We start from the raw sequence: 25,596 nt of genomic DNA, 5'->3' as shown, positions 1-25,596 counted from the left end.
AATTTTCCATAAGAACAACGGGTGTGATACTGGCTGTTCATTCATTTGGGTTCAATGTTCCCCACCTGATTCTGATACCCTGAGCTGGGTTTGATGTGTAGGTGTGTAGTTCTGACCTGCATGGACATCTTCCATTTGCATTCAAAAGACAACTTGGCTGTGTAGATCATTCTTTCAAGGCTAATAGAGATGATCCCATCATCTCCCAGTCAGTCCAATCTTGCCCTTTAAAACAACGAGGATCGTTGTCTCTTCCTCCTCACAGCCTACAGTTGCTGTGCTTATTCGCCAGTGAGTATCTCCAAAGTATATTGTTTACAGTTGTGGGCTTCCCCAGGGAGAGCACGCGCTTAAAGATATTCAAGTATAACATTTTTCATGATGAGCTAGAGAGATGGCTCAGTGGTTAAGAGCACTTGTTGCTCTTATGAAGGATCTGGGTTCAGTCCTCAACACTTACACAGTGGCTCACAACTATCTGTAATTCTGGTTCCAGAGTAGAGCTGGCCTCTGTGAACACCAGGCATGGACACAGGGCACATACATACAGGAAGGCAAAGCATCGGTACACATAAAGTTAAATAAGCTTTAAAACAGATAAAAAAAGTTTTATGACCACAATTTCTACCGACACAATGCTGAACAAACTTGGGATCCGTGTCTGTAGGACCCCTGGTCACCAAGCAGTGATCAAAGGCGTGAGATTTGGGCTACTGCCTCCCTGTGGCAGGAGAGGGAAGACTCTGTTTATCATTAGTATCTTGCTCTTGAGGGGATAGTTTCTAAAACTGAGTCTCTCTCTCTCTCTCTCTCTCTCTCTCTCTCTCTCTCTCTCTCTCTCTCTCTCTTCTCTCTCTCTCCTCTCTCTGTAGGTAGGTTACTTCAAGTAATTAGCATAAATATTTTTGATTCTCCATATGTGCAGAAAAAGGGTAAAACTGGTCAAAAAAAATCTCTGCTATATTTCAGAAACTTTTCATCTGAAAAAGGCTCGTGTTCGATTTTACTGAAAAGAAAAATGAATAAACCTCAGTTTCACCAGGAATATTTAATGATTATTTTCTCCAATTTATTCATTAATTATTTTAACTCAGATGACAGTGTAACCTCTTTTCATACAAACTGGTGACTAAAGCAGGGTCTGAAAATTGGAGCACTCAGAAGGCAGCCTCTACCGTAGACCTGCCCTGTGCCTTAAGTGTTACCAGGGAAGGTCTTCCCTGACGCTAAGGATGCCTGCTCGTTTCCTGTACCAGGGATATCCCATAGTTCACCTTTCTCGCCAACTTCAACAGGACTTCATGTATATTTGACTGAAGTGCTGCCATCCAACATCCCACTCTGGACAGACCCACAGCCACGGCACCAGTGTCTCCTCAAGGGGTGCTTTTTGCCTCCGGAACAGACAGGTTGGAGTCTGAGAGTCTTCCTGTGACCATCCCCTTTCTCAAGATGTGATTGATTCATCCCAGTGATCTCCTCCTGTGAGCAGCCCGGGCAGCGCACCTATGGAAAGAGAATTGGACGAGAGTTGGAGTGCGCGCATGCCTGGGGCTTGTTCTACTCCAAAGCTGCTGGGAAGGTTGGCGCAGGGGGAGCCTAGGAGCCTACGGTGCTTCCTTGCTCCTGCAGGAACCAGAAGCTGCTAAGGAGGAGACGGGAGCCCTGTTCCTGCTGGGTTTTCAGATGCCCTGCAGGGGGACACCTTTTACTTCAGGAAGGAGAATTTCTTAAGAAAGGGATCCGACTTCCACTCCTGTCCTGTCACTTCACAGATTGTGTGGACAGGGTGTAGGCGTGAGTGTTGGAGAGGGGGCCCTTACTTAGACTTTGGACCTCTTGCTTCAGTCTTCTGCCGAAATTATCAAGGTCCAGTGGTCTTTGTAGCAGAAAGAAAGGAAGAAAGGAAGGAAGGAAGGAAGGAAGGAAGGAAGGAAAGAAGGAAGGAAGGAGGGAAGGAAGGAAGGAAGGAAGGAAAGAAGAAAGGAAGGAAAAGAAAGAAAGTTAAACTCTCTTCACCTCAACCCAACAAGCTTATGAAGCAACTTCGAGGGTTGATCTCTTTTAGTTATTTTGGACAAAAATCAGCAGAACTAAATAGAAATGTTGGCTTTTCCTTGGAAACATGGGTTATTCACGTCACATTTCATAGACAGACAAACATACTAGGGGCTTCCTTGCAATGAACCAGGTGTTTGGACAAGATAGCATCTGATCCATGCTTGAAGCAGCCTCTGCTCTTCCAACAGCCCCTCTGATCTTGCTGGGTCACAGTGGTGTCCGCCGTAGAAACTGAGCTGCCCCCTCACTGAGTCTTCTCTGGGGCTTTGTGCCATTTGGGGTCAGCCTTCTTTTAGTGGCCCCTTCTTGCACCCAGAGTAATTTCTCAGAGATAGGCAGTATGGAGAACCAGTACTTGGCTGTGTCTCTTTTCTAACTTTCTGGTCTTCCAGAAGGTCACACTGGTCTGAAGGGAATTCTTGTGCATAATATACTTTAAGTCTTTTGAGGTGTCTCCCCTTCAAATTCGCCCAAGTGAGAGGCGGGGAAGAAAGGTGTGGCTCCCGCCCCTACTCATGTGGTTCTAAGGAGGAAACCCAGGTTCCTTAAGAGCCTCCTCTACAAAGCTTCTGTCCACAGACAGCTCCCATCTGGCCATCATGGTGGCTGCTGTGTGGTCAGCATAGCTGAGGATATGCCATGACAAGGCAGAGCAAAGTGGTTGCACCCAATGAGTTGTTGGTGGGTGTGCAAACCATGTCTGCCATATTCCTTTTGCCTAGGCCTAGAGAGGAAGCCCTGTGCATAACTCCATGGCATGGGTGGTCTGGTTGACATGCTTAGCTTCTCATGCTCAGCCACCCTGTTGTGTTTGGAGCCTGTGAGGGCTTTTCCAATATGGTACCCAATACAGAGAAGCCTTCTCCCCAAGGGAAGCCAGGGCTTATTGCCCTTGACAATCAACCCTCCCATGAAATAGTGGTACACATCTCCTTCAGCAAGAGGGAGGCACTGTTATTGTCCTCTGGTGAGCCAAGGAAGCCCTCAGTGAATGTGTATGAGCACGACCACATCAGGGATCAATCTGACTGCTGGCCAGCCTCTAAGGGATGGCAAAGCCTGCCGTTAGTCCAAGTGCAAAGGGTGATGGTGGTTATAGCCTAAGAATGCTCACCTCCAGGGTCCTCCTACTGAGACTAGCCAGCCCCTCCCTCTGTGCTGTACCTAATAAGCATTCTGAAGTCCGGCGGGGTTAATGCAAGCTTATCCAGCATCACCAGAGAGCACACAACCTACCAGATCCCAGCTCTTCAGTACACATGTGTGTCATCTCCTCCTCCCTGTACTGCCCTTGTCGGGTCAATGCTTGAAGTTGTGAAGGTCACAGCTATGTCCTGTGTCATCCTGATCCCTTCAATGCAGGGAGGGCCAATCTGCATGGCTGTGGATCTTTAATCCTGTGCAAACTTGGAGCACAGGTTATCCTCCTGCCCCTGCAGAAAATGCAGCTGGGTCAACTGCTGAAAATACAGAGGCCAAGTGCTGAATCCTGTGGTTGGCAGGAAAGGTTTCCCATTTGCTGATGTGTCTTGAAATGCTGTCAAATGAACGATGACTTCTTCCCCCTCTGTGTAGGCGCCACTCTGCTGTTATTGATATAAATCCCCAAAGAGCTGCATGTATGCTATTCAGTCTTCTGTTAGTATCAGGAATGTGGTAGGTAATCCACTTAGAAAAAGTAAAGGACTTTTTGACTCTTTCCATCCATGGTCAGTTGACCTTATTGTTTTGGGCTTGTGGAAATGTCCCGTTGGAAGCTCCTGCTTGAGCAAACCTCTCAGGTATAGCCAGCAAACCAAAGAGGGGGGAGAAAGAGGTTCTGAGGCCTTAATATCCCCTCCAGAGCACACTCCCTGAGGACCTAGCGAGCTCCCTCAGGCTCCATCTCAGCAGCAACACTGGTTGATTTAACACAGAGAACTCTTCGGTGAACATTCAGATCCAAAGTATAGCACTATTGGACTCTTTTAGACTGATTCTCTTTTTCCCCAGAAAAACATTCTTTTAAAAAATGTTTTTTTCTATGTAATTTCCCCCCAGATTAGTGTTGTTTGGTTTGGGTAAAATGTTTCTTGGTTTACTTATTCTCTGGCTGTAGAGAGTAGAGAACTCCTGGAACCCTCTACTCATCCTACTGTTTCCTTCAGAGTGGAGACTTGCAGGGCAGGCCTGCTGTGGTGGAACTGTTAGGCTTGCTCCTCTAAACCCCTGTAGCTCATCCCATGCAGCCCTCAGCACAGTCTAGAAAGCTTCTCTTCACACAGTAGCACCCTGCCTTCCTTACACACCTGTTGATGCTGAGCTCTTAATCTTGCAGACCATACTCTCTGAGCACTGTCTGCTAAGTCTCGGAAGGACTGGGCGACTGGACTCTATAGTGATGTGCTATCAAGACCTTGGAGCCAGAGCACGAGATCCCATTCCCCGCCCCGACTGGTGCTTTCGCATACCATGAGGCTAGAGATGACAAATTACAAACATGCCGTCCTGAGGTAGAGACCGTGTATTAATCAGCAGCATATGAAGGAGGTTAAAGACAGTGGCAGCGCGACAGAGAAGGGATGGCTAGAAATGGCGAGTTTCCTGCTATGTTTATAAGAAATGAAGCTTCAGGCAGATGGAGAGCCAGGAGGCAGTGTGAACTGTGAGGATCTGCCTCCTCACCTATGCATCCTTGAGTCTCCTGAAGCCCAAGAGTGTGCAGTGCGGGGGAATGGCTTCTCCCTCCTGCCCTCATCTTGCCTGATGCTGCAGAGGGACCAGCTTCTGCCTCTGTGGGAAAGCTGCTGCTGGAAGCTGACCTTGACTGTCTCTAGGCTTCCCGGTATTCCATGTGTGGCGTCCTTTTCTTCTTCCTAATTACTGGCCGTGCACATACACTTCCTCTGTTGCTACCTTTTTCCAGTTGACGAAGAAGCGTAAACGAACTTCCTCTTACTACTCTCGTATATACACCTTGGCAGGCGCTGGGATGGGAACCTACGTCATGTTTGCACATTCAGAAGCCCGCGTGACCAGGTGGAGCCTGTAGGGGCATCAAAAGAGAATCTTTGTGATGTGGGCAGGGGTCAAAGTATGGGGAACATCCTCTGTGGTTTCTTGGTTCTTGTCTATCGGAACAAAAGATCTGTACACAGATATGTGGGTAGAGGCATGAGCAGAGAGAGTTTAGAAAAACAGACCATGCCTGGGGAGAGGGCTCGCTCAGTCTGAGTTCTGTGGTGGTGACCAACATCAGAAGCCAGCTGTGGTGGTGAGCATCTGTAATTGCTACACTTCTGTGCCTGAAGGCTTCAGGAGACTAACCTAGATTACCCTACACAGTGATAGAAACAATAGAAAGCCTGCCTCAAAGACAAGGGGGAAGGAAAGAATCACTTCTGAAATGTTTCCTTTGATTTCTGTCTCTTTCTGTCTGTCTGTCTCTGTCTGTCTCTGTTTCTCTATCTGTCTCCCTCCCTCCCCCCCTCCTCCTCCTCTTCCTTCTCCTCCTCTTCCTTCTCCTCCTCCTTCTCCTCCTCCTTCTCCTCTTCCTCCTCTTCCTCCTCCTCCTCCTCTTCTTCTTCCTCCTCCTCCTCTTCCTCTTCCTCCTCCTCTTCCTCCTCCTCTTCCTCCTCCTCCTCCTCCTCTTCCTCTTCCTCTTCCTCTTCCTCTTCTTCTTCTTCTTCTTCCTCCTCTTCTTCTTCTTCCTCTTCTTCTTCTTCTTCTTCTCCTTCTTCTTCTCCTTCTTCTTCTCTCTCTCTCATACATGCACACACAGACACACACAGACACACACACACACACACACACACACACACACACCATGATACATGCCAGCAAACTTCTTCACATTATATTAATTTATTAATTTTAAAATACACTTCCAAAAGAGGAAGTGGGACAGACCTGGGAGAAAGGTTAGAAAGAAGCTCAGTGAAAAATGTCTACCAAGGCGAGGATTTCACTATCCCAGCACTGTGGGTTTTCTTGTGCTGTTCTTTGCCTGTTATAGTCAACCTTGTGGTCTGCCTTTTCTCTGTCAATGGGTTTTCCATACACTAATCCACAGCCTGTGTATAAAGTCGTTCATCTGCACGCAACACTCTATTCTGCCTTACTTCTACTAAAACAGAATTGCAAGGCTGTCTTCTAGCCGGTCCTTTCCTGAGACTACCGCTTGGTCTGTTCGCTGACAACAGTGGCAGTCACGTGATTTTTGCCTTGTCTCTGGAGACCTCATATGATCTGTTTCCATTCAGGAGTTTCTCACACAGGGCTATCTTCTTTCTCTTAGCATGGCCCAAAGTTTTCCTCTTCTGATGTTAGGCTAAGTAATTTCTATTGTTTTACAGTTCCACCCACAACTCTCTGAGTTCAAGCGACTCTCCAATTATATGTGTAGGTGTTTGGGGAAGGGGCTAGAATGGACCAGTGGCAGACCCCATCTGGGAGCACAGTAATAATTTATATGTAGTGGTCTATAACACGGATCCCTAGTATCCCAACTATGATGGATGATACATCCCACCCTTTAACTCCTCCAGGTTTGCTGACCATTCTAAGGTAGCTTTGGTGGCTTCTGCCATGTTCTGCTCTGTGAGGGACTTTCTCCATTTCCTTTCAGCATCTCATGAAAGCAGATTTTATTATTTGAATAAAATTCACAGACTTACACCCAAGGGGAGATAAAGAACTAATTGAACCTTTATTTTATTCCCTGCTTGCGCTTATGTCTTCAAAATTGGCCTAAAATAGTCAGGTCACCTAGTTGGTCACAGCACATTGGAGGCAGAATGCATATCAGCAGTATTTCACATTCTGTGCTGCCTGCCTCCACCGGGGAAGGCAGGCGCTAGTCATCTCTCTGTTGTTCCCAGAGCACAGAATGTAAGAGTGAAAGCAACCAGGCTCTATTTTCAGTTTCAGAATTCACACAGCCCAGCATGAGCTCAGGGAGGCGACAGACACAGTGGGAACTCCAGCGTTACTACTTCCCCTGCGTGAGCCAGACCTAGCCAAGCCCTTTCCTGGGCATGAGCTTGTGAGACTCTGAGAGGTGCAGACATCACTGCTTTGAAGTGGGAGTGCTTCAGTAAATAGAGAAGAAATTTGCTGTTTATCAAGAGCAAACTTTAGGGTTTGCATCTTACTCTAGGTCAGTGTTCTTCAGCCTTTCTCACCTCTCCCCCTTCCTCCTCCTTTTCATCCTCCTCCTCCCCCTCTTCCTCTTCCTTTCTCTTCCCTCTCCTCCTTCCCCTCTTCCTCTCTCTATCCTCCCTTTCCTTCTCTTTCTTCTCCTCCTCCATACCCCAGGTCCCTGTGGCCAACTGAAGCAAGTAGCTGTGTATCTGGGTTAGAAGAGACCAGAGACACATACTTCTCCCTGAAGCCTAGGATACCCAGTGACATTTTTACTGAGGTGGTAATTTTATTATGCCAAATACAAACAAAACAGCTCAAATGAAGTTTCTGGGTACAAAATACATAAAAGATTTATAAACTCTTGCAAAATATATATTTCGCAAATTAGATAAAAGATTCATGAACTACAATGGGCCTTTTGGTTATTTTGCCTTAAAAAAAGTATAGTACATGGTGTGGTGTTTCATTTTGTTTGGTGAAGGCAGTAAGTGTGCTAACGCACACACACATACCTGTCATTTTGATCATCTCCACTTTATTGTGTTTTGTGACAGCCTGGAGAGATGACTCAGAGGTTAAGAGCACTTGCTACTCTTGGGGTTGGGGATTTAGCTCAGTGGTAGAGCGCTTGCCTAGGAAGCGCAAGGCCCTGGGTTCGGTCCCCAGCTCCAAAAAAAAAAAAAAAAAAAAAAAAGAGCACTTGCTACTCTTACAAGACCCAGGGTTAGTTCCTAGCACCCATATAGTAGCTCACAGCCATCTATAATTTGAATTACAGGGGACCCATCATCCTCTTCTGGTCTCCACAGCCACTATACATATATGATGCATACATACATGCAGATAAAATACTCATACACATAACCCAAAGATAAATAAATCTTCCACAGCAGCTAAAGTTATAAGTAACAACCACAATGTCTCCCAGCGGTTGAATCACCAAATCATGGTCTATATAGAAAATGGGATATTATTGTTCCTTAAAAAGGAAAGTGTCAACTGACAGTGACACTTGGCATCTTAAGAGCCATGAGGGAGAGTAACTCAATCATTCAGAAGACAAATAGCAAGAGAATCCAATCCTATAAAGCACATTCTAGGGGCAGAAAGATCAGCGGTATCAGGAGCCCAGGGGAAGAGGAGTGGGGAGTACCTGAGTAGTGGGAACAGAGTTTCTGTTTGGGAGGAGAAAAGCAAGGTACCTGGAGGTGGGTAGTGGTGACAGCTAAATGATAAGGCTATATTAATGCCACAGAGTCAAGCTCTTTATAACTGTTGAAAGTAGATTTTTCCCCCTGCTCAGGTATGTTTATGATTTTTAAGTGATTTGAAAAAAATCAAGAACAGTGGTTAAAAAATATTTTGGTTCCGAGCTATTTCATTCCCTTCAGATATCTCACACAATGATGGTTGGTACCTCCTTTCCCTTTCCTCTTGAAGCACCTACCCCCATCTCCTCCTTTGGCAAAACACAAAGGACAAGTCTTTCATTCTATGCTTCTGTGGGCTGAACTCTGTTTTCAGATTAGCTCATCTCCCAACGAGCTCAGCTCATTCGGGGAGTGTTAGGAAGGACTCACATGGCCTTTGCTGGTTTCATTTTCGGCAGACTTGACTGGAGCCCAGACACCACACTGGGCTTCACAAGTCCTTGTGAGAGCTCACTCCAGGGCCCTGGGCCTGTTGGAGGTCTTTTGTTTGGAACACCTCTGTTCTTGATTATTATCAGGATGTGGGACCCAAAGAGGCTTCCAGGGGGAAAAGTCTATACTTTGGACTTGAACTCCCATCATGGTGGAGGGAAGAAAGGGAGACATGATTATCTGGCAGACAGAATTAAGGCAGGGAGTGACTCGAAGCGCTCTCTTGTGTAGTTCTACCTAGGGGAATCTCTGCCAGAAGGTTAGGGACACTCTAACGTTGTCCAGGAAGAATGTCCGTGCTGTTACAGAATGAGTGATCCCTTACACACAGAGAGGGACTCAGAGGATGCATAGGTTTTATGTGTGTGTGACACGTGTGTGAGTGCATGTAGATAAGTGTGTGTGCTTCTCTGTGTGTGTCCATGTGTGTCCATGTGTGCAGACCTTCCTTTATCCCTCCCTTCATTAGCTTAGACTCACTTCTTCACACTTTCCCCTTCCCCTGGAGGAGCATGGTGATCTCTCAGACCTTGTAGTCTTGGAACCTCCTGAATGGTCATTGTAAGGAAAAAAAATGTCAAAGCCCAGCATTGGCTCAAATGTAGATGGTGGTGATTCAGTGTCTTCCCTCCGCCTTGGCTGGATTCTGAGCAGGTGGGGAGTGTATGCTGAATGGTGGAGCCTTTTTATTTTGCTATTTTAAACTCCTGGTTTTTATCTGTACAAAAACATAGTGACACATTTTAGGACCAGGGACCTATGGAACCCTGGGAAGCAGGCCTGAAACAAGAGTGGGGTCTAGACATATCCAAACCCCGGAAATCTCATACTAAGATTGGCAGGGTATGCTCCACACCTTTGCCCCACCAGAGGAGATCACGGAGCTGGTAGCCAGGTTAAACGTCCTCTCGCTTTACAAGGTCATGTCCAGCAGCACCTGGAATTCCTCCTTATGAAAAGGAGGCATTCCTAGTACCCTGCTCTAACTAATGATGTGCACTCACCTCAACTGCCCTGTGTATGTGTGTGTGTGTGTGTGTATGTGTGTGTGTGTGTGTGTATGTGTGTGTTTCCTACACCACCCACTGCTGACCAAGATCATGCACCCACCCACACCCAGCTAAGTTTCTCTCTTCCAGTCCAGCCAGGTGTGCAATAGGCCTGGCTGCCCCAAGGGGGAGAAGTGGACACCGCTGGCTATGTGTTACAGCTCCATCTATAGCCATCAATCCTTAAGCCTTGACAGCTACTGAGTAGTAGTGAGGGTGTGGCTCTTTTGACACATAAGGCACTCAGGAGTGTCACCAGTGCCATCTACTCGGCTACTAAAGGGTGCCTTGTTCCACTTGTCCCTTCTGGGCTGTGCACCTATAGTTCCAGTTCAACAGGGTGCCCATGGTGTCATCTTTGCCAGGCCCACTTCACCAGCCCAGTGCCAGCCATATCCTGCCGACTATCTCAGAGCTCTGGCTTAAATAATATCTGCTCATGTAAAGCAAGAAGAAAAGTCTACCTCTCTTAATTCCAGTCACCAGGCTGTGGGCAGGGGAATGGGTGCAGACACTAAATACTATATATAGCTCCAGAGCCTCACCGTGAGTGCTCACACATCCTTTGGTGTCCCCGGTATGGGACTGAGACATAAGAAACTGTGATATACATGCAGAATATCCCCTGCTACCTTCAGCCTCATGAACTGAGTGGATTGATCACAGGAAAGCAGGTCCTGTACCATTAATGGTTGGATTGATGGATATTCCTCCTGTATTTGAGTTCCTGTTTCCTCCTCTCTGATGACAGACCTTCATAGTCTCAAGACACACTATATGCTATTATTCAGGTTCCATCTGGAGGAGACCCCCTCACCCCCTTGCCCAATACCCAGGCAGCAGTGTTAGGTCCTCAATATTACCTCCTGGCTCCTCTGAACACTTTGAATTGTGCCACACAACTCAAGCAGTTACCAACTTTGGTTCACTTTTATCCAAATTTAATTGGCTGATTTTTAGTCTCTACTCACATCTCATATTTTAGAGCAAAACACTGACTTTGGCCCTCTATAGACAGTCATTAATAAGGTATTCTGGATGTTGAAAGGAGTTCACAGAGCAGACACGCAGGGCTGGAGGTGCAAGAGTGTCAAACACGTGCTTTGTGCTCCTCCCTAGAGAGGGAAGGCATAGGAAATTCATGGCACCTCGTTCTGCAGATTTTAGGCAGCAAGCAACAGGAAACCAGGCCTGTCTGACCCAAAGATGAGTTTCAAGGTGGAGGCATGTGTGTATTGTGATTGGTCTGGTGATATTAAGTCATCAGGGCTGGATTAGAGTAGAAGCTACTGTATTCCAATGTTGTATTTACCACTAACTCTACTCTAAACACCATGGGAAGGACTGTCATGGGTACACTGTATGTTCAAGTTTATCCAAACATTGTCCCTATGGTGGGTAGTCAATATGCCAATGGTATTTCAAAGCTCTTAAGATAACCTGTGATACTATGGAGTCTATTTCAATTCCAGATAGAATTCATCAGTGCTTTTCCCTGGCCAGGCCAGTTCCCACTCTAGACAGGGGTGGGTACATTGTATCCAACTAGTTTCCATGTGACTCTTCGGTTTTCTCTTTTTATTCCATACTAAATAAGAGGCGCAGAGGCCTATGAACATCATTTAGTCATAGCACCCCACCCAGAGCAGTCCTCCTACCTAGTGGGGGATGAGATCCACCTTTCTTCAAGCTGTTGAATTTTCTCCAGCTGTCTCCTCTGCCATTGGCCATTTCAGCACACACCCCTTTGCCATTTCCCTCCGCCTGTACCCTTTCCCAAATGCACAGACAGCTCTGCTGGCCTGATGCACCATGGTTCCTCGATTAACAGGACCCTTCAATGGGAATGGGCTACCATGGCAAACCCTGGGGGCTTCTCTGCAGAGCATACATTGTTGATGTTTCTTTCAAATGTTAAACATGTCTACAGTTCATTGTTGGTTGGGAAGTCTAGGCTACTAAAGACCTATAACTTCTTGACTGAACTGAAGCCAACGCTCCCCTGTCTACTGTAGTGCTGAAAGAGCTCACGGTTAGTTACAGACATGTGACAGCCATCACTGAATCAACATCATGTAATTGAGACCCGCTGGTCTGATGAGGGCATGGCACATGGCTGGGCTGTCCTTCATAGATCAGCATGACTTAAGCTCCAACCTTCTCATACCCTCTCCAGAGTCTTCATCTCATTACCAATCTGAATGAGAGATAGCTTTCTCCCCTGCAGGCTGCATCCCAGAGGAAGCTCTGGACACATCAACTGAACAGTAGCTCCCTGGGAAAACGTGCCCAGTGAAGTACCTCTTGCAAAGCCCCTTCGGTAACTGACTTGCAGAGGCCACCTGGAGGGCCCAAGCTAGATATTTGTCCTGAAGGGTCTTCCTGGTCTTCAAAGATTTGAGCCAATAGTTTTAGGGGTTGGGTTACTGTGTGTCCTTACATTCTTTAGATATGATGTCAAAGAGGCCCCAAGAAGAAGGTGACAAGAGTCCTAACCAAACTATACACACCCTGTAAGATAGGAGACTCCCAGAGAGATCTTACTCAGACAGGATGCTGTGTTTAGCCATACTTGGCATTAATGCCATGACCTTAATCTTTTCCAGCAGGCTGCCTCCCGATCACATTTAAAGGTGGGAGCAAAGGCCCCGCTCTGCTGGCACTTCGAAACCGCACAGACTCTCGGGGGCAGATGAGCAATGACTCCCCAGAAGGTGCCGTGGGCTCCTGCAACGCAACAGGTATGAAAGGACCCATGACAACGCCATCCCCAGGACCACACTGCCAGCCCTTCCGTGTGCTTCTATCATTATGAGCTGGAACCTCATGAGCAAAGTGTCCAGGATGATATCCCATAGCTTGGAAGGACATTGATACCATATGATGTTAGCAAGGGACCAAATAGAGGGGTGGGGTCTTGCCGAGATTTCTGAAGTTAGAGCAGGCTCCTTGATACATGTAACCATCAAATTAATAATTCAGCCCGATAGCAGAGGCCGTCCTTGAGGCCATCCTTGATCACCAGCCAGCAGGAGTAGTGTGAGGATAATGTACACTGTCTACATCTGATGGGTTTGTTGCTAAACCAGGTTTTGGCAATCAATGCAATCTTTTCATAAAGCCAGACTTTTGGAACCTTAAAAAAAAGTTTCCAAGGTGCGGAATGGATATCCCTTTCTGTTCTAAGGTAGAGATCAAGGGGCCTGTTTGACTTTCCTGTATAAAGGATGTGAACTTATTCCATACAGATGATTTAAGAAAGATGACGTGATCCCACTCATGTCTAGCTCCGCCATCCAATGAGTTATTGATGTTACTTAACAGAAGCATGGATGATCAAGGACAGTTACGTCCATGAAAAGCCCACCCCAGCACAGGCTCAAAAAAAAAAAAAACCAAAAAAACAAAAAAAACAAATGGCATCCCTTGCCCTCGCTGTACCACTGTCAGGCAACTCAGCCTGAGGGCCATCTCTCCCCAGTTTATTGCTTACTGCTTCGAGGAAGTGTATCATGTGAGTCTTTTAAATGTCTACCCTTCCTTTGCCAGGAGGGAATGCTTCAATTCAGAGGAAATACTAACAAACACACAGCCACTAACTTCAAAAGTATGTGTGCAGTTAGGAAATGGCTACACCTTCTTAGCTCTCTTTGATGTGACTATGAAAAGCAGGTCTTTCGCACGCACGTGGTCACAAAGGTCTCTGTTTAGCTGAGTGTGCTCCACTGGTCCATTGGCTCCTTCCCTTGTAAATACCATTTTAGCACCTTGTTCATATGTATTGTTCGTAACAGGGGGCAAGATATACTTACCCCAGCTCTGCTTTTCACCTGGGGCATGGGACACCAAGGGAGAGCACAGGTGCTGTATTCAGAGACTGAGCAGTGCCCCAAAGAAAATTCATAAGAAGTCGGTGTCCAGTGCAGAAGAGCTCCAGGCAGGGATGGCCCCAGGTCTCTGGCTGGGTGGAGCCTGAGCACAAACCCAGGCAGACGCATGGGAGAATATCCTGGCCACAGATGAAAGCCAGTGTCAAGGCTAGAGGCCATTGTGTCTTAGCCACTTCCAAGGAGGTAAGGTAGCCAAGCCTTACTAGGTAAGCAAGCACGGACTGGAGACCACAGAGCCATGGGTGTGGAGAGGAGCAATACCCTGCAGCCCACAGAGGACACGGGAGATGGGGAAACATGCAGATTTGAATCCAAAGCATGGCATAATGCAACAGGTTTGCTGTGGAATAAACAGAGGGAGCGTGAAGCACCCAAGAAGGAAATCCTTGGCAGACCAGAGAGTGACTGTGCTGGAAGACACAGGGTCCCTCTGGGTAGACTCTGCTTTGTGCTTCTGCCCTGTATGGTGTTGTTACAATGAGGAGGCTTAGAGTGGGAGTGGGGCCTGGAATGGCTGTGCTTGAGGCATGCTGAGAGTGACAGTCTTGCAGACATGCATCCAAATAATGCTGAGCTGGCAGAGATGCATCAAAGACTTCCTCTTTGCCTTGGCTTCCTAGAGGCTCCCAGAAACAACAGCCTTTGAAGGTGTTGTTGTTGTTGTTGTTGTTGTTGGTGGTGGTGGTGGTGTTGGTGGTGGTGGTGGTGGTGTTGGTGGTGGTGGTGGTGGTGTTGGTGTTACTGTTGAAGCAGTATCTGGGGGGAGGGGGGCTCAAATCCACTACATAACGAAGGCTTACCTTGAACTTCTGATCTTCCCGCCTCCACCTTCCGCGTGTTGGGATTATGGTCGTAGACCATCACTCTGTTTTATGCAGTGCTGGGTATGGGCCCTGGGCATCGTGTATGCTAAGTATTCTACAGACTAAGCCACATTTTGATCTTTGGAGCCTTAATGGAAGAAAAATATTAATAATGTTGCTAAGGAGTGTCAGTAGACTGGGAGTGGTAGGGGAAAGGGAAAGGTCCTTGTCTTTGATTTAGGTTCATTGGGTCCTTTGGTTTTTGTTCTGGTCTAACCCCTAGCCTTAACTTACAGATTTAGGAACTAGGCTTTTGGAAGTCATGAATTCATCAGAACATGAATCGTGATTGACAACTGTGAAGATCCACATCTAGGGACCGGGGCACTCATCTGTGCTGCTTGGGACACAACCCAATGTTGAGACATCTAGGAAGCCAACACAGGCAGAGGCTGCTTAGTGGACACAGGATGGAGGAACCTGGGACGCTCCTCCATGCTTACCACAGTGACATCATGGGGTGGGGGGGTTCTTGTTGGCCAGTTGAGAACATATTTTTGGGTGACTTGGTCTTGCCTTTCAGAATTCAATGTTTTGCTCATCTACAGACCCAGGCACAGCCGTGGTAGCATTAGTTGTGGACTTTGGCTATTGGGGAAAGGTCTCTGGGCTTGCCTATGAAGGACTGTCTAGATTCAGATCAGCCTCTGAGAATGTCTGTGAGGGATTACCTTGATGAAGTTAATTAACGCATGGAGATCCATCTTATCTGTGGGCAGGACCAGCCCCAGAGCTGGGAAGTCTGAACTGTACGGAGTGGAGAAAGGGAGCTGAGTACAGCAAACTTGATAGATTCTGGGCTCCCTGCTCTTCACTATGGATGTGATGTGACCAGTTTTCTCAGGTTCCCCTACTGTGGCTTCTTCTCTCTGATGGACTGGAGTCTGGGAACTGTGAGCCTCTTTTAAATGTCTATCTCAGGATACGTAATCACAGCAACAGAAAAGAGACCACGAAAATATAAACACTCATCAATGAACCAGCCTTCACATGTCAGCAGTCCTCTGGAGTGTGGCTGTCTCTGTTTTTCCAGGGGCACATAGCAGTGCACAGCTGCCATGTGCATGTGCATGCACAAGAGTCTAGCATTCCCTTCTCAGCCTTCCCTAGAGACTGACAATGGGGTATCACAGTCTAGATCTGGAGCTAAATCAATCTCAATCAATTTCCCGCTCCCTTCCCCCCTCCCCCCTTCCCCTCCTCCTCTCATTTCCATCCAAGGTCTATGTACTTTCTGCCACATTTGATGCACCATAGTTCTGCCATATAGATTATTTTAACTATAAATGTTTTTCTTTTATTCTTTTGTTCAGAAGGTGTTTTTGAAGATTAATCTTCTTTCAGGACCAAGCTAGACTGCAGGGTATGGTGGTCAGCTTTAAGTGTCAGCTGATATAACCTAGAATCATCCAGGAAGAGTCTCAATGAGGAATTGTCTGGATGGGGTTGACCTGAGGGCATGCTTGCAAGAACTCTTACTATCTCCCTCTCCTCCCCTCCCTTTCTTCCTTTCCTCCCATCCCTTCCCTTTCTCCCCTCCCTCCCTCCTTTTCTCCCTTCCTTCCTTCCTTCCTTCCTTCCTTCCTTCTGAGACAGGACTCACTATGTAGCCCTGGTTAGCCTAGAAATCCCTGTGTTAACCAGGTTGGCCTCACACTCAGAGATCTTCCCACTTCTTGCCTCAGAGTGCTAGAATTAAAGGCGTGTGCCACTGTGCTTGGCTGAGAGATTTTCTTAATTGTGTTAAATGAGATGGGAAGACTGCGTATGGGCAGTGCTCTGGCTTTGTGGTGCTGAACTGTATGAACATAGGGTGCTAGCTGAGGACTAGTGTGTGTATGTTTATTACTCTTAGCTCCCGAATATAGATGTGATATGACCAATCCCCTAGAGTTCCTGTCTATTTGACTTTCCCTTAGCAACAGACTGTAGCCTTCGTCCCCTAAGCTAACTTCGTCAGGGCATTTTGTCACAACAACTGGAAATGACCTAAGATACAGGCAAGCACAACAAAGTCAAAATCAGTCCTGTCTTAGGATTGTTCACATGAATCTGAGTCCCGCCTACAACATTGGGTACTACCTGGATAGCTGTCGGGGAGAGGGGCATGGAGCTGGAGTATTGGCTGTGGTGAGAAGATTACCCTGGGCACATTGACTGAGGTGCTTAATGAGATGAATCATGTGGCTGGTTGGCCACAGCTGAGATGACATTACATTCACAGTGTCACCTGTCTTAGAAGTAGAATCATTAGAGTCAGGTTCCCAAAGCCTTACTTTGACCAGTTATCCAACTCACCAATGGCTACCCAGTGTCTTCTGGGAGCACAGCATGCTGGATACTGGTGGTACAAATGCTCACTGAAGAAGCGAGCCTGTGTGCACTATGGTGGGGGTGTTTGCACACATGGGACATGAGAGGACAGCACAATCTGTGTTGTAGGGGAGTTAGCCTTTCAATTGTCAAGACAAGTGGAAGACATGAACAATGAGGGAGAAGAGGGTTCAAGGTAAAAGAGAAACTCATGGGCCACTATCATGGCTGGGTGTAAGGTGTGACTGTGAGTTTTCTAGTTGGATAATGAAGTCAATCATGACTTCAGATTATGAAGGTCAAATATAATCTAGAAAGATGCTTCTGCTCTCCTGTCTGGTTCTGTTTTTCTTATTCTTACTGTGTGGATCACATAAAAGATATTTGCTGTTACCAAATCTAGTCAATAGAACCTTTTAGCTGCTGAAATACCATCCTTTGTATATCTCTCGTGTTGGCCAACACCTGCTGTCCTTTCAGGAGTGATAGAGGGAGTTTGGTCGCCACAGGATAATGCACATGACTCTGTGTGAAGTCTCTGCCATGGTTTGAATATGCTTGGCCCAGCAAGTGGCACTATTTGGAGGTGTGGCCTTGTTGGAGTAGGTGTGTCACTGTGGGTGTGGGCTTTTATACCCTACTCCTAGCTACCTGGAGCCAGTATTCTGCTAGCAGCCTTCAGATGAAGATGTAGAACTCTCAGCTCCCTGCACCATTCCTGCCTGGATGCTGCCATGTTCCTGCCTTGATGATAATGGACTGAACCTCTGAACCTGTAAGCCAGCCCCGACTAAATGCTGTCCTTATAAGAGTTGCCTTGGTCATGGTGTCTGTCCACAGCAGTAAAACCCTAACTAAGACAGTCTCCTAAGAAGAGACTCTGTGGGGTGACTTGAATGAGAACACCCACATAGGCTTACATATTTGAACACTTGGTCCCCAGTTGGTGACACTGTTTGGTGAGGTTCTGGGGACGTGGCCTTGCTGGAGGAAGTTTGTCATTGGAGGCGGGCTTTAGAAATTTAAAGATGCATACCAATCTACTGTTTGCTATCTCTACTTTGTGCTTGTGGCTCCAGATGTGAGTCCTTGGCATCCTGCTCCAGACACCATGCCTGCCTGCTGCTGTGATCAACTCTTTTATCTCTGGAGCTCTAAGCTCAATATTGTTCATTCTATAAATTGTCTTGGTGTTTTATCACAGCAATACAAGTAAAAGTAACTAACACATTCTCTATGAAGGAATCCAAGGCTTCTGATAAATGGTGTCCTCCCTTCTGCTGCTGGCTTTTCTTACAGTTACCTTGACCAGGTACCTTACCTGGAAGGGCATTGCTTGAGTGTTCCTACCCTGAACACTTGCCACTTCCTGTGGAGTAGCACAAGTCAGTCCTACTAAGCCCGACTCTCTGTGTGAATGTTCAGCTGGCTGTGGGGATTGTTCAAGGACGGTAGCCAACAACACCCACAGTTTGTTCTGGCCCCAAGCCTGTGGATTTGAGCCAGCTCCCAAGTACACACAGGATCTCTGGGAGGAGCTACATGGCTGAATGTGATGCTCTAGCCTGTCTTATTCCTCAGTGAGTGCACACCACTGCCTAGGGATATGAGTGCTATAGCCCAGAAACAACAACAACAAAAAATGTGGGGGGGGGGGGGAGAAAGATCTAGAAGCTTTGTGTTCCAGGATAGGAGGAGGCCTACAGCTTCAAGTTGCATCCTTTTACTGTGGCGATGTGTTTCATGGATTTGAAAGGTCACATCCTCACTCTGGTGACAGAGAAACCCTGGGGCTAGAAAGACAGAGGGGCTCATAGCCCTCTCTGGCCCTCAGACCTATATGCTGCTATGCCACATGCCATGTCTAGAAGGAACAGGGTGACAGAGATAAAGTGCCTCAGGGTCTAGGTGGAGATGGGAGGTCTCTGGAAGCTTGGGTCATGCTCTACTGTTTTGTACCCAAGGCCAAGAGTATTGATAGAGGCAGTATCATTTCTGAGTAACTTAGAGTTGGCAGGATTTCTGAGCATTCAAATGGGCAATTTCTCTTATCTCTGTCATTGAAAGGGCCCTTCAGACCAGTCTCCATGTTTCTTTTTCTTAGGTTCACTTTGAATCCATCTGTCTTAGTTAGGGCTTTACTGCTGTGAACAGGCACCATGACCAAGGCAACTTGTATATGGACAACATTTAATTGGGGCTGACTTACAGGTTCAGAGGTTCAGTTTATTATCATCAAGGCAGTAACATAGCAGTGTCCAGGTAGGCATGGTGCAGGGGAAGCTGAAAGAAAGAGTTCTACATCTTCATCTGAAGGCTGCTAGGAGAAGACTGGCTTTTAGGCAGCTGGGATGAGGATCTAAAGCCCGTGCCTACAATGACACACTTCCTCCAACAAAGCCACACCTCCTAATAGTCCATTCCCTGTGCCAACCATTTTCAGATCCTCACACCAGCTTTAGAGCTCACCCAAATTTTGAGTTGACCCAGATTCAGGTGTGGGACTAGACTGCAAAGGCTGAGGTATGCCGGCAGACACAATTGTCATACCCATCTGTCTAGTTACAAAGAATTGACCAGGTATGATCACCAATATTCATTGTCAACGTAATGGACTTCAAATCCTCTGGAAGATGTTTCTTAGTGTGTCTCTCAGATGTATTTAGATAGTCTTAATAGGACAGAACACCTACCCTGAATGTGGATATCCTGGGGGCCGAATCATTGACTGAATTAAAAAAAAAAAAGGAAAGGAGAGGAAATGGAGAAAGTCAGCCGAGCAGCAGCATCTATCCCTCTGCTCTCTGCTTCCTGCCTGAGAACACAAGGTGAGGTACCTGGTGCTCTCACTGTTAGGCTTTCCCACCATGATGAACTGCATCTACAGACTTCGAGTTTTCCCTCGAGCTGCTTTTGTTGACTATTTCATCCCAGCAATGAGACAAGGAATCCATCAGACTGCAAACAAAGTGAGACCCTGCCCTGGATATCTGAGTCAGTGCCCTAGTGCTCTGAGGAGACACCATGATCACAATGACTGTGAACGACAACATTTAATGGAGGCTAGCTTACACTTTCAGAGGTTCGGTCCATTATCCTTGTGGTGGGAAGCAAGGCAGTGTGTGTGCAGGCAGGCGTGGTGCTGGAGAAGGGGCTGAGAGTTCTACATCTTGATCCACAGGAGACTGGATTCCACACTGGGAAGAACTTGAGCATTTAAGATCTCAAATTCCCACCTCCACAGTGACACACCTCCTCCAACAAGGCCACACCTCCTCCAACAAGGCCACACCTCCTCCAACAAGGCCACACCTCCTCCAACAAGGCCACACCTCCTCCAACAACGCCACACCTCCTCCAACAAGGCCACACCTCCTCCAACAACGCCACACCTCCTCCAACAAGGCCGTACCTCCTAATAGTGCCACTCCCTATGGGCCAAGCATTCAAAAACATGAGCCAATACCTGTTCAAACCACACTTGGCAACCCAGTACAGTCTTCTTTTCAGTAGGGTGGGGTGGTGTTGTTGGAATGAGTACAATGTGTCCACTGAGAGATGCTGCATAATATCTAGTCTATTAACTAATTTTTCAGTTTCCATGACAATGTAGGAGCAAGAGGGGTTATTTTGGCTCACATTTGGAGGGTTCATTATGTCGTGGCAGGAAAGTGACAGTAGCAAGTAGGAGGGGCAGCTGGTCACATTATATTCACATTGAAGAATGATCAGCTGGCTTCCTCTACTGTGGTACCCCAGGCAGGGATTGTACTGCCATTTTGGGGAGTGGGGCAAAGGCTTGTTTTATTTCTTTTCTTTTCTTTTTTTTTTTTCTTTTCTTGTTTTATTATGATGACTGATCCACATGAGGCCACAGCCAGGCCACTATATACAGACATGAGGGAAGCTTTATTTCTTGGTCTCTCTCCTTGGACAGAGTCTTGAAGATCTCTTCTTAGTCTAGAAGCGCTCCTCCTCGAGCTCTCTTGCTTCGAACAGCAAGCCTCAGCCTGGTCAGCCAGTAGCTTCTGTGGGCCTCGTCTGCCTTCAGTTTGTGGATCTGCTCCACAAGAATCCTCTTGTTTTTTAATACATTCCCTTTGACCTTCAGGGACAGGCTGTGATACATATGGTGGTCCACCTTCTTAGATTCCTGGTATCTCCTAAGAAGCCGGTGCAGGATCCTCATCCTTCTCACCCAGGTCACCTTCTCAGGCATCCAACTGTTGGCAGTATCCTTCCACTTCCCTATGCCCATATGCCTGCCCTTCCATCGGGTCAAGGTATTTTGCCAGCAGCGAGCCCAGGAACCGACAGCATAGGCTTCAGGATGATCAGCCCATCTTTGGTCAACTTTCTGATCTGCTGACAAGAGTTGGCTTTGGCAATTTCCTTGGTCTCATTGGGGTCCAACCAGACCTTCTTTCTACCACAGTAGAGGACATTAGAGGCAAACCCGAGCATACTCTTGGCTGCAGACACAGCAGCGAAAAGAGATGCTGCCATTTTTAAGGGTGAGTCTTGAGCCCCAAATTAACCTAATCAAGATGATCCCTCACAAGCACACTCAGAGGCCAACCTAATCTAAAAATCCTTCAATGGCTGATATTTGTGGAATCTTGTCTCTTGGGCGATCCCAGATTCTGTGAGGTTGGCAATAGCAACCATCAGATCTGTGAAAAGGCAAGCAGAGGGGTTTGCCATATATCCCCTGCTAACACTCATTGTAGTTATGAGTCTGTGGTTGAGAAATCTGAAAGCTAAGGTACTGAAATGCCTCATTGGGTGTGTTGGGTGACTGACTGACAGTGACCACTTGGTTGGGGGTCATCTGGTTACATGCCCCCAGGCAGACATGGAAACTGGGAGGGAACTAATTCCACTCCTACTGATCTCAAGTTTTGAAATTTCCAGGGTTTGACCATGTTCTACTTCACCAATTTAATTCTAGTTCCTCTCGTGGCATGGTCCATGTGCCCCACACCCTTCATTGTAAACCTCTCAAGGGTAGCTGCCATTTCTGTCCCTCTCCTACCCCAAAGAAGCTGATTTTTAGTTATCTTAAGTGCCTCTGGATGGATTCCTACAGTGTTAAAAAGCCCCTCTCCCTCATGGTCACACCTGTAATGTACTGTGTCCTCTGGAAGAGCAGTGTGGTCATAGTGACAGGGTGTCATCTTGCGTCACTGTGCTTCTGCGTCAGAGATTAGGATCCAGCCCTAGGGGTGGGGGTGGGGGGCAGTGATGATGTCTGCTCTCCAGAAAGCTCACTGACGGCAATCTGGTAATGAGCTCTGGCTTCATCATGGGTTAAAAATTGCACCTGTGGGAAGGAGGTGAAGAAAGAGATGAGGGGTTATAGATGACCATTCTTCAAAAATGTGCAGAACCTTTCCCTCCCCGAGTTTTTTTTTGCTGTTCACTGCAGCTGGAGCACATCCCTTTTGAGGCAGGGTGTCATCTGGGCTGCCTCAGGGCACACGCAAACTTTAAGACCTGACTCAAGGTAGCTTGATCTTGAAGGACTCATATACTCTTAAGAGAAAAATCCAGATATGAATTCAGCCCCACAGCACTGAGCTGTCTTGCATATCTGGGATACCAGAGTATCCCATTTTTATATCTGCTGTTGTCCACACCCTTCTTTTCTAGATGTGGACTTCCCTGGTAATAAAGCTGCTTCCTTGACTTCTGTAGCCTCAGAAAGGACCCGACATAATATCAGAAAGAATATGGCCTCTGAGATTGTAGTGCCTGGTGTCTAGAGTGTACTGAGTTCTTCTGAAGAAATACAAAGAAAAACAACCATGGGCAGCCATGTCAGGGTGGTTGTTGTTGTTGTTATGAACCTAATCATAAAACAAAAGAAATATGCCTGGGTAATTCATAAATCTCAAAATTATGAGTTGACAGCTGTCAGCTAATCCTGGGCACCTGGTGCTCTGCAAGCTTCTTCTTCCTGTGGGGAGTTGTGGCCAGGCCTCTGAACCCAGCAATGGTTATTCCTTAACAAATAGTATCCTTCTGTCCTGGCACACAACAGTGAACATCCTCCTAGCTATTCTTTTTAAAAATGTGCACAAGGCATTTCAATAGGCCACCACGACCTTCAGGGTACAAGGCTTCCCCTTATCCACAGGTGAGTTGTATCCAGGCCACTATGGCCATGTGAAACTATAGCATGGCCCCGTGGCTTGGTGCTTTCCATCTCTGTTTAGCATCTGCCATGTACCATGGCGACCATGCTTGCACTCTGAAGTGTGACAATAAAACTAGGAGAGATTTAGTTCCTTTGTATATATTCACGCTCAGTTTTGCTGGTAGACGGTTCATTCTTAACAAGGATCAGAACACCCCTCCCCCAGGAAAGAGTTGTTCTTCTTTCTCTATTAAGAACTTTCTTCTGTTTGTTTGTTTGTTTGTTTATATGAAGACAGCACTTTACATTTCCCTTTTGTCTCCCTCCTATCTCTCTTCCTTCCTTCTTTTTCACATATCTGAATATCATGTATCCAACATGCTGTTCATGTACCTTGGAGTCATTACTCAAAATAAGTCACCTGAGTACCACCCCAGTGGTTTGATAGTAACTCAAGTCCATCTGATAACCAAGACAGCTGTTAAATAGGTAACAGTGCAGGTAGGTAGTGTGGAAAAAAATCTCCATGAGGAGAAGTTCTTGTCTATGGTGAGATGGAGGGCAATGCCACACAATTTAATTATGTTGCTCAGAGTGGCACACACTTAACACGTATGAATTATTTCTTTATGGGATTTTTCCATTAAAAAAAAAACTGTCCTTCCTCAGCTGACCTCAGCTAACTGAAACCTTCAGAGCAAACCCACAAGTACTGAAAGGCAGGTATATCATGCAGAGGATCTCTGGCATGGGAAGTTGGTTATTCAGCAACTTCCAAACCTGCTCTGCCAACAGCCCTGGCCCAGTAAACACTCACCTCACTTGTTTGACCTCTGCTTATCTATATCTACAAAGCCAATAGTATGCCAGTTTCCTCTTCCATCCAAGAGAAAAAGTCACACAAGGGTGAAATGACAGCTTCTCTTCTGGAAGGTTCTAAGGCTCCTCATTATTGAAACCAGATGTAGAAGTTCAATCCAGTGGCCATTGAAGTGATTCTGTCTTTTCATGACTATCAAGGTCTCTTCCAGTATTTTCATGTCCTTTTTTTTTGTTAAATGCACACATGTTTATATTAATTATATCCTCTGGGTGGATCAGCCCCTTCATTTTAAAATGTTCCTCTTTGTGCCTTCATGAAGCATGGTCACAGTTTTTTATCTAGTCCAACAATCTATGCCATTTGATTGGATCTCTAGCCCATTTACGATTAGTGTAATTTATGTCTATCATTGGCTTTCTGCTTTCTGTGCCACTCATTATCGTTTGTTCATCTACTTCTCCTTTACTAATCTCTACATCATGGAGGGGTGATACCTTCTAAAGCAGATTTTTCAATTCATGAATGAGTTCCTAATTTCTTCTCATTGTCTGGTTTCAGATAGCCCCAGGTTCTGTTCTGTTAAATCACTTCTCAGATGTAAGATCACAAACAGGACTTCCTCTGTGTGGCTTCAGCCTGGGATACCTGCCTTCTCTTTGTACGCTGACCTTTTACAGGCTTCTGTGTACAAGTAGTATCCACTGGGGAAGACACCAGAATCTACTGTAGCATAATATGTCTATAGAGACAGAAGACTCAGTAGGCAGAACTCAGAGGCCCTGCTTCTGTGACTGCCTGCACCACAGCAGCCAAGAGCCTTTCGCCTAAGTATTGAAGACTCTTTTGATGTCTAGGGGAAGAATTCATGTCATTATTTTTTTTTACCTAACCCATGAGGAAATAACCTTCGTTTGTTTCATAGCAGAAAGATGAGAGATTAAAGGAGGGACTGAGTTCATGTTATGAGACCAATGCATGAGAAGTTCAATAGAAACACTCTGAGGTAACCATGCTAAGGGCTGACAGAAACCAAATTCTCTCTCTCTCTCTCTCTCTCTCTCTCTCTCTGACAAAACATATGTAACATGGCTTGATATTGTCTCTGAGCTCTATCGAGGTGAGCTCATTCATGTTCTTATGCAACAGTCACTATCCATCATCCACGCCAGGGTATTTCATCTTCCCAGCTGAACATCTGGTCCCATCAAACATTACCCACTGCCCCTCATTCCAGCCTTAGAGACAACCAGTCAGGTCTCCTCCTCCATAAACCACACTTCGTCTTATATAAGTAGAGTGTGGTTTATTTGTTTCTAAGTGCCCGGCTTATTCCTCTTAGTGCAGTGCTTTTAGTGTTCATGCCCACATGCTGGACCCACTTGTTCATGTCAATTTGAATTGCAGTCTGGGGTAACCAACCTTCAGCGTGGAGAACTTCTTTTGTCAGATTGGCCACCATCGGACATCTCTATTGTTTATCTTTTTGGTTTTTACTTTAGCTTTGTTGGATCTGGGTGACTAAGTCTTCCCCCTTGGCACTTTGTGCTTTCTCTGCTGATCTGAAGCCCCTGACTTCTGCTGAGAAGTCCGCTGCTGATTCCACTTCTGCTCCTCCACCATTTCTCTCCATGTCTCTGAGTTTAACCTTCTTCACTGACCTATCTTCCTGTCCTCTTTCATTTCATCATTCA

General features: G+C 46.5%; 1 protein-coding gene across 11 annotated transcripts in view; it reads left to right on the top strand.

Annotated features, from left to right (window-relative positions):
- The window catches only part of Pde10a (phosphodiesterase 10A), a 452,326-nt gene that overhangs the window by 205,903 nt on the left and 220,827 nt on the right, over window positions 1–25,596 (top strand). For 4 of the 11 annotated variants that reach the window (XM_039089171.2, XM_063272590.1, NM_001388509.1 and 1 more), the window contains one exon: window positions 12,487–12,618. The exons of 1 other annotated variant lie outside the window; for it this stretch is intronic. In XM_039089171.2, the coding sequence (XP_038945099.1) occupies window positions 12,487–12,618 (132 nt within the window). Of the gene's footprint in view, window positions 1–12,483; window positions 12,619–25,596 lie in introns of those variants that run through there. 6 more of the 11 variants (XM_039089160.2, XM_063272582.1, NM_001388510.1 and 3 more) reach the window with 3 other exon arrangements.

This window comes from Rattus norvegicus, chromosome 1, assembly GCF_036323735.1.
Source record: "Rattus norvegicus strain BN/NHsdMcwi chromosome 1, GRCr8, whole genome shotgun sequence".
NCBI classification, from domain to species: Eukaryota; Metazoa; Chordata; class Mammalia; order Rodentia; family Muridae; genus Rattus; species Rattus norvegicus.
The sequence above is the reverse complement of the archived record's forward strand: the minus strand, read 5'-3'. Positions and strand labels throughout refer to the sequence as shown.